This window comes from Sciurus vulgaris, assembly GCF_902686455.1.
Source record: "Sciurus vulgaris genome assembly, chromosome: 7".
Classification (NCBI taxonomy): domain Eukaryota; kingdom Metazoa; phylum Chordata; class Mammalia; order Rodentia; family Sciuridae; genus Sciurus; species Sciurus vulgaris.
In genome coordinates this window covers 12,515,518-12,528,124 of record NC_136467.1, presented here as the reverse complement: position 1 = coordinate 12,528,124, position 12,607 = coordinate 12,515,518, and the positions used below count along the sequence as shown (strand labels likewise).

The 12,607-nt window shown below is 36.5% G+C and overlaps 1 protein-coding gene across 1 annotated transcript in view; it reads left to right on the top strand.

Annotated features, from left to right (window-relative positions):
- The window catches only part of SCAF8 (SR-related CTD associated factor 8), a gene marked incomplete at its 5' end in the record, with an annotated part of 91,201 nt that overhangs the window by 19,386 nt on the left and 59,208 nt on the right, over nt 1-12,607 (top strand). The window contains 1 exon segment of the mRNA XM_079148670.1: nt 11,149-11,232. Within this exon segment, the coding sequence (XP_079004796.1) occupies nt 11,149-11,232 (84 nt within the window).

Genomic DNA, 12,607 nt, shown 5'->3' with positions numbered 1-12,607 from the left:
TCAGGTTGCTCTTCAGGCTTAGTCTTCAGAATGAGAGAAAATTAGAACCCCCACTCCCATTCTTTGGACCCTTTTTCCTTGTTCTTCAGACCAGAGATAGGTCTTTGGGTTTTAGATGCTAGAGTGCCAAACAAATCGTTGGCAGGCAAGGAGAGAAAAGGGAAAAGGGGAAAAAAGAAAAACCGATTGCCTCCTCCTCTTTTCCCTTCCTCGAAAACATAGAGTAGTCCTTTTACGCGTTTGTCTGGCTAAACGTAGGGGGTTTCTCCTGGTGATTTTGCTTCTGGTGTTGGCTGCACCATTCTGTCAATCTGTCAGCACTGGGATCAAAGCCGGAAGATCATGGAAGAATACCAAATACTATGAAATTACCTCCTCCCAAGCACTCAGTCTCCTCCTGCTTTTCTGGTCAATATTCAGGTTTGACATAAGTTTTACCTGCTGCTTTACTCTTGAGTTCTCAGATAGTTGCTTTTGTATTCGGTCTGAAGTTTTCATTTGTCGGCAGGGAGGGGTGTGTGTAGTTTCTTTACTCCATGTTGGCCTGCACTGTAAAGCCTTTTTTAGAGTTTTTTTTGGTGGGGGAGGCTGTACTGGGGATTGAACTCAGGGGCACTTGACCACTGAGCCATATACCCAGCTCTGTTTTGTATTTTATTTAGAGGCAGGGTCTCACTGAGTTGCTTAGTGTCCTGCTTTTGCTGAGGCTGGCTTTGAACTTGAGATCCTCCTGCCTGGGTCTCCCAAGCCACTGTGCTCACCTGAAATAATTTTTTAAACAAATAAACCTATTACAAAATCTTGGAAAAAAGGAAAGGAGTTTTTATTTTAAGAGACCAAAGAAAAATCACTTACGTTGTTTTAGAACACACTTTTCGTAAAGTAGAATTTGCTGCTGTAATTTTAAAGTTGTTCCTGGTCACATTTTGTTCAAATTCTTCTGATTTAATGTTACTTTGTTATCTAATTGTAGCTCAAATTAAAATTAGTGCCAAGTGCAGTGGCCCATGCCTATAATCCCAGCCACTCAGAAGGCTGAGACCAGAGGATCCCAAGTTCGGAGCCATTCTCAGCAACTTATTAAGGCCCTAAGCGACTCAGTGAGACCCTGTCTCTACATAAAATACAAAAAAGGGCTGCGGATGTGGCTCAGTGGTTAAGCACCCTTGAGTTCAGTCCTCAATACCAAAAAAAGAAAAAATAATAAAAAAAATTAGTATGGACGATCAATGCTACATGGGAAAGAGCCAACATGTTAGTGAGAAATTTTGGATACAGAGAATACTTCATTTTTAACTTGAAGTGAAATTTGAATGTTTTAGTTCAGTTATTAAAGTTGGTGAATAATGTGCCCCTTTAAAAGTCTCCATAGATGAGAAAAATCTTAGTGTTTATTTTACTTCTGTATTCAAAATGTTGAGTTTCCATTTTCATTTTTGAAACTCCTTAGGGAAAAGCATAGTTTTCAAAATTTAATTTCTACATTGAATTGTTAATAAAAATAATTTTAACAAAAATAAGAAAACTTAAGGCATCCAATTTAGAAAATGAAGAAAAATCACTCAAAACTATTTTTTTTTGGTCGGGGGGACTACTGGGTATTGAACCCAGGGGTGCTTTACCACTGACCTACATCCCCAGCCCCTTTATTTTTTATTTTGAGAGGGGGAGGTCTTCGTTGCTGAGGCTGTCCTCAAACTTGTGATCCTCCTGCTTCTACCTCCTGAGTTGTTGGTATTACAGGCATGTGTCACAGTGCCCTGTTCAAACCTGTGTTTTATTATATTAGTTTTCTATTGCTGTGTAATAGGTGTCACAAATTTAGTGTGTGGCTAAAAGCAGCATATATTTATTTCATAATTTCCATGGGTTAGGATCCAGGTACTGTTAACTGGGGATTGATCTGTTTCTAGTGGCCACTTTTTAGTCTCGTAGTCATGGGGACCTCTCATATATGACGGTTTATTTCTTCAGAACCAGTAAGAAATTCTATCTCCAGTCTGCTCCTGAAGAGACTCAAACAACAGTTACCAGAGAACAACTGTCCCATCAGATTCACAAATCTTACTCACATTCAGAAGTGCAGGATTATTTGGAGAGGGGGTTAAACAGGGCCTGTGCCACCAAGTGGGGAAAAATCTGGGGGTCATCAAAGAATTCTCGCAAAACTACAAAACAAAACTGGTTATCTTACATTGATTCCTTCTGGTTTTTTTTGTGTGCTGTGTTTTATATCATAAATACTATGCTTTGGCATTTTCATTATTATCATTTATAAACAGTCATTCTAATTATTAAAAGATCATTTTGTTTAGAGTTTACCATCTGTAATGCAGAATATGAAAAGCTTTAATAAAACCATGGGTGGGAATGCCAGTAATTCCTATTTAAATAAAATAAATGTAAAGTTGTTTGACAGAATTTATTAAGTAGGAAAACCACAGTGTCATGTTCATGTTGTCTTTCATCCCAGTGAAACAGTTGGGAGTTGGGCCGAGAGAATGAATGATTATTTCAGTTTTTACCTCAGTGAATTAGAACTAGGAGTAGTAATCCTTGTGAATGAGTTACTTTAGGTAGAGGTGAGTGAAGGGAGGGGAGGGGGTGTGGGGGTAGGAAGGACAGTGGAATGAATCAGACATTCCATGTACATATGTACATGTACATATACGACAGGTGGGAGTCTACATGTATAACCAGAAGAATGAGAAATTACTTCCACTATATATAATGTATCAAGGTGTATTCTACTGTCATATGTAACTAATTAAAACAAATTAAAAACATTTAATTAAAAAAATGCATCAAAAAGCTGTGTATGTTTTTTCCTAGCTTTCTCCCCAAAGCTCTAATTCACTAATCATAAGTTATGTATGCTTAATTTGATAGAAAATTTTTATATAATGGATTATTTATAAAAGGTCTTAAATAATTAAAATTTATTTTCTTACAGATCTTTAAGCTAGGTAGTCCAAGATTTAGGTGCTCACCATTGGGTTCCTGGAAAGACTTCCTGACTTTCAGATAGCTGCTGTCTCACTGTGTGTTCATGCTGTGGGGTGGGGGGGTAGGGAGAGAGCATACAAGAGTGTGTGTCTGAGTGAGAGCTCTTTGGTGTCTCTTATAAGGACACCAATCCTATTAGACCAGGCCTGTCTACAGTTATACCCTCATTTAGCCTAAATTGCCTCCAAAGTGGTCCTATTTCCAAATACAATGTCTTTGGGGTTTGGGGTTTCAACATAAGAATTGGTGGGTAGGAAAGAGCTGAAGTGATTTTATTCAAAGCCCTTCCTTCTCACCCTGTCCTTGATCCCCGCAAGAACAGTGTTTTAATTCTTAATACTTGAGTTCTTCTGGTGATTAACCTCTTATCAGTAAATAATATTTTTATGCCACTGTTTCTTAAAACTTATCCATTATTTATTGAGTTGTTGGAATAGTAAGTAGAGCAGTAATTTATTTGGGCTGCTACTGTTCTCTCTAATACCTTGATTTTTGAGTGTTAGACCCTGGAATGCTGCAGGACAAATTATTTCACTCTGGGCTGTATCCTCTTGTGAGTGCTATGACTTGTGGTTTCTTCATTGTATCAGTTACCAACCCTTTTATTACATTTCCAGTTTTAGAAGTTTTTGATATCTTTTGCTTGCTGATTCTCAAAACGTGAGGCAGGCAACTTAAGAAAAGTTTTTTAGTTTGCAGTTTAGGAGGTTCAAGGGTATGTGCTTGCATGGGCTCAGTTCTGGTGAGAGACAGAACTCTTGACTACGTTAGATTGTGGTGGAGGGCAGCGGCAGCACCGTTTGCAGGAGCAAGTGAACACAAAGCTGGAGCGCTGAGCGGGGCCAGGCTCAGGCTTGAGTAACAACTCCCGGGAGAACTACCTAAGTGTTGGAAGAGAAGTACCTCATTCTCTTCTGAGAGCAGCTTCCCCAGGATTCCAAGGACCTCCCAGTAGACTCTGCCTCTTAAAACACACCACCACTCTGGCGATCCAACTTTTTTAATATGTGAAATTTTGGGGAGGACAAACCATATCCAAATGATTACACTCACAAAATCTAAAATATTTACAATCTGACCCATTACAGAAAATGTTTGCTGATCCCTGACCCAATTTATATTAAGTGACTTTTAAGGTCATTAGTAGAAATTTTGTGGTGGAGTAGCCAGAAGTGACAGCTAAGCTAACATAGTTTAGCTTAGGTGAAAGATTCCTCAAATCTTGGTTAAAGTCGTTAGAAGCTGATTGGACTTGAAAAAGTTTTCAGGTTAAAAATACTCATTTGCTCTGGTATCTACAAGTGATAATATAGCAGTTTAAAATTTTACAAGTTTAGGGTTGGGGGATTAGCTCAGTGGTAGTGGAGCACTTTTCTAGCAAGCATGTACACTGAGTAGTCCTTAAACTTGTAACTTACTTAATTTTTTTAGTAGCACACAAAAAAGTAAGTTACAAGTTTAAGGAGGACTGTTCAGTGTACATGAGAAGAACTGAATTACTTAGAGTGAGAGCTTTTATTTAGTACCTTTCCATTGTAAAGATGTGTTGGTGGCCAAAGGAAGAGGGACAGCTTAGGGGCAAGTTATTCTGAGGTCAGGTGGACATAGAGAGTTTGTGTAAGTAAAGGCATTTAAAAGTAAGTAAGGTGTTAGATTAGATAATATTAGAACATGGTATGTATGGGGAAGAAGCTTAGGTTTGGGAAACAGAGTTCAGTCTGGTACATAGCAAGCACCAGGGGATTTAGAAAAATTACAGTAGTTTTAACTGGGGAAGAACTTAATGTAACAAACTTCAGTGGGATAAACAGCTGCTTGAGGAAGACACATCAGCAGGGAAAACTGGGTAGTTGAAGAGCTCAAGCCTAGAGAGCATGCAGCTGTGGTCTTCTGACCTGAGCATGGAAGTGGGAATCATCAGGTCAAACAAAAGTAAGGTCCCAGAATCAACTTTCATTCTTCTCCAGCATTTTCCACTGTTAAAACCCTGATGTGTTTTGTATCCTGATTCAGATTTTGAGAAAACGGAGAGAATTCTATTTGTTTCTTGGTGACTGACTTGTTAACAAATATGATGAGATCTGGAGTTTAAGTGAAACTTGGCAGTTTTAGTAGTAAGCATTGTAACAGCAGTAAAAGTAAGTTACCTGTTGGATAATTATTAGTGAATTCTTGCTGTATGTCAGGCATCGTATCATATCTTGTGGATCTAAAGATGGATTCAATAGTCTCTTCACGTATGCTGAATTATTTGTGGAAGTTTGTTAAAAGCCTCGAATGCACTGGCAGCATTCCATCATGTATTTATCATTTCTTTTTTCCTTGTTTCTTTTTCTTCAGTGCTGGAATGAACCCAGGCTTTGGCCTGCTGTGCCAGCACTCTACCTCTGAGCTACATTCCCAGCTCTTACATTCATTCTTTTCTTTTTTGTTTTTTTTTTTTTTTTAATTTTTAGTTGTAGATAGACACAGTACCCTTATTTATTTATTTTTATGTGGTGCTGAGGATCCCCAGTGCTTCACACATGATAGGCAAGCACTCTACCACTGAGCTACAACCCCAGAACTCATTATTTTCTTAAACTACTGACTGTTATAGTGACATTTATAAAATTCTCAGCAGATGTTCTTTGTTGGAAGTCCTAGAGGAGTGAGTCTGATGCTTAGGATTAAGTGATAGTATAGAACATAGAAATTGGATACAAAACTAGAAGGGAAATTGAATGATGACAAACTGTCCCTGAGATCATGTAATAGATTCTCATTAGTTTAATAAATGTTAAAAATTTTGTTTCAGTTAATTAATTCAAAAGAACTTTAAAGTAACCTAGTTAATGAAATTAAACACAGAAGTTTTATCTTTGTGTACCACAAAACTAGTCATATAACAGTGAAATTAGATGTCAGTATGTCACTGAGGGTGGACTGAGGAGGTCCAGAGAAGGGTCCTCAACTCAGAACAACTGGGTCCTTGGCAAGTACTGTAGAAAAGAATTTCTAATGTGTTAACTACTTAGGCACTGAGATTTGTTTAGGACAAGGGAGAATGTGGACCATGATGAGAGTGAGAGATTCTTTTAGAATCCCTGGGTTCTTTTAAAAAAACTTGGTAAGGAGTGGGCATGGGAAGTATGTGGGGATATCAGTCTGATGATCACAAGACAGTTTATGGTGGTCTTCATAGCTGTGGTCTTCTGACCTGAGCGTGGAAGTGGGAATCATCAAGTAAAACAAAAGTAAGGTCCCAGAATCAACTTTCATTCTTCTCCAGCATTTTCCACTGTTAAAACCCTGATGTGTTTTGTATCTCGATTCACATTTTGAGAAAATGGAGAGAATTCTATATCTATTGCTAATTCTTGATGGCTTATTGCACATTTGATGAGAGTTGGTTGATGAGAGTATGTTGATGTCTTCTCCGTTATCCGATCAACAGATTACCTTGGGAAAGTACCCTATGTTTTAGGTTTCTGGGAAAATACCTCATATTCTAGGTTTCACATTTCCCATTGCTCAATCTCTTCTAAACATATGTGTGTTCCTGGGCTGGTTAACAGCGCACAGGGCATTTTTCATAAATGTGAATTTCCAGTAGGTTTAAGATTGTGAGTAAAGATTTGTAGATTTCCCCAAAATTTGGGAGTGACAGACCTTGGAAAGAGAACTGGCTCAGGGAGTAAAGGTATGAGGAACTTAGTACAGGACTTACAAATTAAAATTCTGTTTTCTTGTCTTTTGTCTCTTTCTTCCTATCTTTTATTTCTTCTGTCCTAACTCAAGTAGACTTTTGAGATGTTTGCTTCTGCTAGCAAAATAAAAACAACAGCAAGATCTCTAGAACAAAAGGCAAGAAGGGAGAAACCTGTTAAATGATCCATTTTTGATAAAAAGTAAATACACAAACTAGATGAATCACTGTCCTGTTTCTGGATTCAAGGAAAATGTACTTTGTGAATTCTTGAGTAAGGCACCTTTTGGGAAAAATTATTTCTTAACCAATTTCTAAAAAGATCATGTCCTAGGCAAAATATCTGTCAGCTTTCTTTAAAAGTTGAGGACTTAACTATTGAATGAGTAAAGGTGATTAGGGAAGAAATGGATGAAATGATCTCAGCTTTCTGTTGATCAGATTTATTAAATGGAATATTTAGAGAATCTAGAAAAATGGTTAGTTGGAAGCTTATGTATTAAGTCTTTGAAGTGTATTACTCAATGTTTTTCTGAGTAATACCTTAAATGTTTACAGTGTGGAATTTTAAAAGGAGGATCTTGAATGAAAGCTCTATCTTCAGATTGTTGAATGTCCATACTCCTCCAGCTTCCTGAGCTGGGGATTGAACCCAGTACTTAAAGTATGCTAGGCAAGTGCTCTACCACTACTGAATGCTATATATCCCCAATCCAGAATATGCTTTTGGAGTCTCAGTTGTGTTTTGCCAACCCACCCCTCAAAAAGCAAGTAAAGTTTTGGTCTGATAGAATATAGATTAGTGCTTGACTGGAATTTGTTACACAAAATGAAAGAATGTGTTGTCAACTATAAAACAACCTGATACCACTTCCTTACCTAGTAATATAAATATAGTTGTGCCTCCAAATGGCTGAGTGAATGTTTAATGGATACTTGACTAGGACTCATTTAAATGAAGAATGCCTACCAAAGAAAAGGATTTTTAATAATGGCTAACCTTTGTTGAGCAAATTCACTGTGCTCCAAAAGCTTTGTGGGCTATGTTTCTATGAACATGTTTCTTTTTTCGTTCAGAGGGTCAGCAACTTTTCATAAGGTAACATAGTTGAAATTCAAATATAGGTTTTCCTGTTTAAAGCTTTTGCATTACTGAGTCTTGTATTTGTCTATTTTAATTTACTCTTAACAAGTAACTAGTCTTCACCAGATGTTGGATAGAAAAAAAAAAAATTAGAATCTCAACAAAAAAGATAGGGTTTCTGTTCTTAGATCTTATTCTCTAGAAAGAGACAGGAATGGATCTCAGGTGGGTCCTCTGAGAAATTCTGGAAAATTGACCTTTACTTTACCTGGCTTGTTGAAAAACCATAGAATGTTTTGTTATTTTGCATCTAGTGAATGTACTTGGATACAGGTACATTTTCTGAAATAGGTAGGAATTACAGTATAGTAATGAGTATATACAATTATATTAAAATTCCCTGTTTAACATAGTAGGCATTTGGTTTACGGTTGGTGTAAGATCTTAAAAATCTCAGCTTAAGAGTTCTTAGTATCTGATGGAATCTAATCTTAGGCAATATCATTAGCAGTTGAGTCCCATTATAGGCAATTAAAGGGTAAAGGATGTTTGTACTTGAATTGCTTCCAGTTTGAATAGCAAGTGGTGCATATATTTACCACTTGGTAACTTAAATTGCTTTTAAGAAACTTCACATCCTTTGTTCATTGGTTTCAGTTACTATCGTCCTTGTGGCAGTCCTTTTTTAAAATCAAGTATTAAATAATCATACAAGTAAATATCAGATTATTGCAGTGAATGCTTCAAAAGTAAGTGTAGAGCAGTGAGCCCATAAAGAGGGAAGTCTTGATCTTGTTGGGGAGGTAGGGAACCCTTTCCTCATTAGGTGGTGCTTTGCTTAAGAAGTGTTTTCAAGGGGCTGGGGAGATAGCTCAGTCAGTAGAGTGCTTGCTTTGCAAGCACAAGGCCCTGGGTTCGATCCCCAGCAAAACCCCCCCCCCCCCAAAAAAAAAAAAAAAAAAAAAAAAAGAAGTGTTTTCAGGCAAGGCCATCAGCAGAGCAAAAGCAACCACAGAGGTTCTTGGTCACCGGTTCTTTGCAACCATGCTATAAAGATTTCTAGACCAGTTGCACATAGTTGCAGGCAGGAGTTTATTAGTAGGGAAAGGAAAAGGAAAGAAGGAACACTCTTAAGGGAGAAAGGAAGAGAGTGGGTCTTCACAGAGAAGTGGCCCCTCCTACCCTCCTTTTTTATTGGGAATTCCAGGGAAGTTTCCAGAGAAACCCACCCAGGCCCACCTTTTGACTTTTGACTGACAGCAGGATTGCATCAGACTTTGAAGTTCCACTGCACATGGGCTTACCCCTACCCCATGGAGGGGAGATTTACTGTTGTAATGACGTGCTAAATATTCAAGGCAACTCACCTTGGCCCATGCTGACTGATTTTGATCAGAACTCGGTTCTACGGAGTTTATGATTGGAGGCTTTGCTTCTAATAATCCTGTCTCCTTGAGTCGTGGAATCTGGTCTGTGTAAAGGTCACAAAAGTCCCCCTTTCAAAGTAACTTGTGTTTTTATCAGGGAGGAGCCTTTGGGTCCACATTTCTTCTGCAGAGAGCAGGTCGTTTGTTGAGGAATGTAGCATATCCTGTTGACTTAAGCTAGTCAGGGCCAGAGTGGCCCCAAGTAAATTGTTTTGCAAAAGAAAGCATGTGGAGGTCACTACATAGGCCCATTCTATAGAATTTTCCCCATAACCTCATGATCCCACCACTCTTGTCTGTTTGCTACCTGTCTGAAAGACATTAACTACTGGGGAAGCCATGGTGAAGAGTATCTAAGTAGAGGGAACTAGCCTCATTAATTTGGGACCCAGGGAACTTGAGATTAGGGGGGTGGGGGAGATCATTTGTGCCAGGAGCAGAGAGGGGCCTATGAGCATGGTATGAACTGAAGCTGGAGTATAAACAGACACAGAAGTTGGAGCAGGCAGGGCCTTATATATGCAGACTTTTTTACTTATTGTTTATCTAAAGAGAAATCCCTGACCTTTAATAAGGGATGATGGGAGTGGTTTTGAGTGTCAATCATCTGACCAAGATAGTTTTAAAAAGAGTTGTAAATGTGGTGAGGAAAATAGTCCACATCCATTTAGGTGTTGTCCAGGTGGGTGATGAAGGTAATTTGGACTGTTGTCATGGAGGTGGTGACTAGGGAAGGAAGAGGAGACAAAAATGAGAAAACTGCAGATTCCAGAGATAAGAGGGGTGAAAATGAATAGAATTTGAAGTCTGTTCAGGTAGGTTTTACAGTGTTTTAATGGCAAAGCCTAGTTTCCAAACTTTTAAATTATTATACCAATTATAGTTACTGAGTACAATGAAAAAATTTTTTTTGACTGGAGATTAAACTCAGAGATGCTTTACCACTCAGCTTACATTTCAGTCCTTTTTTAAATTTTGAGTCAGGGTCTTGCCTTCCTTAGCATCCACAGGTGCTGGGGCTTCTGTGCATGCTCCACTGTGCCAGACCCACAGTTTTAATCAGCATCCATTTATTCATAGTCATTTGTCTGTTGCCTGATTTCTCTAACATGTCTTTAACTGCTTTCTTTCTAAGCACTTTTATTCTTTGCTTATGTAAGAAATTTCAAAATAAAGATTTTTTGGGGGCAGGATTCTTGTTAAACTTTGGATCCCTTGATTAAAAAAAAAGTATACCATAAAATCAACCAATTTATTGTAAAATTCAGTGGCTTTGGTTTATTCACCAAGTTGTGCAATCATCACTACAATTAACTTTAAAATATCTTCTTCACTTCCAAAAGAAATATTTATCATTAATAGTCATTCCTCATTTTTCTTGTTTAACTTAGTAAAATTTTTCTAAGCATCACATATTTTGTAGCATTTATCAAAAATTTCATTGAACAGATAAAACATTTTATTCATTCATCAGATGATGAACATTTGGGCTGTTTCTGCTTTTTAAACGGAATTTTAATGAATTTTTGTATATGATTGACCATGTACAAGTTTTTATGTGAACATTTGTTTTCAACTTTTTCGGGCATGTACCTTGGAGTGAAATTGGATCATTTGATAACGTTACTTTTTTGAAGAAACTACCAAAATGTTTTATAAAAACCACTACAAAATTTTACATTCCCACCAGTAGTGTATAATATCTCTACATCCTTGCTGATGCTTGTTTACTGTCTTTCTTATTATAAGCAAAGTACGAAATGATAGCTCATTGTAATTTTGATGTGTTTCCCTGGTGACTAAAGATATTGAACTTGTTTTTTAAAAGAAAAGCAGCACTTTGATTTCATTGAGAATATAAAAATGGAAATGTTGGTAATTTCATATCATTGCTTGGAGACAGTTAATTTTGCTATATTTAAAATTTGTTCTTTTTTCATCAGTTGTATTCCTTGAATGACTACAAACCACCCATTTCTAAAGCAAAAATGACCCAGATTACAAAGGCAGCCATCAAAGCTATTAAGGTGAGTAATAAATTTTACTCTCTATGTTTCAGAAGAAAATACCACTTTAGTATTTTGAAGGAGAAGTAATTTTTATAGATTTTATATATTTCCTCCTGTGAATTTTTAATATATGTTCAGTATGTTAAAGGAAAAAATGTGTATTACTTGCAAACCCTTCCACGTAATCACTTAACTTTCAGTATTTATCCTTCTATAAACTTTGAAGCAACTAGTTTTCCTTAGGTGATATTTTGGACATAGGCCACATCATGGAGATTTTCAACTTTCGTCACACTGACTTTGTAAGATCTTAAATACAAATTAGTAAAAGACTTCTAAATGAAAATTAATGTATTTTTTTCTTACTGATTCTGTATAGATTGAAAATGGACTATTGTGGTTAATAATTGGACCTTGTTGTATATAAGGTGCTTGAACTGTGGAAAGAGAACACAGAGATAGGTTTTTGAACCAATGTTCAGGAAAAGATTGGATCTTCTAAAGAAATATACATAAAATTTCATGACTAAAGGATCTTTTGAAGCTCAACCAAACACCTTTCCAAGAAGTTCTTCTCCCTAGAGCTAAGATTCTCTGCTTTAGGAGGTCTTTTAAAAATGAGAATGAATGGTTATTTTTGACTCAGTCTTAACCTGTGAATATTTAGTGAATGTTTTTCTAGTATGAATTAAAACATCATCCATAACTAGAAGTATCAACTATATAAATTACCTTCTGGATAACAATATATAACATTTAATAAATTTCTATTTATAATTTATATATGATTTCCTATTTACTAATAATCGCTACTGAGATAAATTCAGATTATTGGTTGATTTTGCTGTTTTCTTATAGCTAAAACTTAGTTTTCAGATTTGTAGTATCTTAATGAATTTTTTTATATATGACCGACTATGTACAAGTTTGTAAACATCATTATAGTTAAATTCTCAATACTTACATACAGAAAATCAAAGATGGGGTAAGGACAGTTATCACATTTAAACTAGAGAATTTTTCCAGGAAGCAATCCCTCCTGCCCCCCTGTATCTGGTAGAGTTAGTATATAGAATGAATTGAATCTCTTGTACTTTGTTTATCTATATTATTCTCCATTGTGATATGATTTTTATGATCAGGATCCCGAGAATATGTGAACATGTATATTGCCATTTTCATCTGTAAAAATTACAAGTTGGTGTATTTATGCAACTTTCTTGAGCAGAATACTTTAAAGATTCAGTTACATATAGGTGCTAACCTTATTTCCTATTTTCTAATGTCAGAAAGATATAAGAAACTTAAGTTATTTGCTGGAATTTGAATCTAGGTTTCTGTCAGTCAAGAGTCTCTTTGTTTTTATGATACACCATACTAATTTGTACTGATG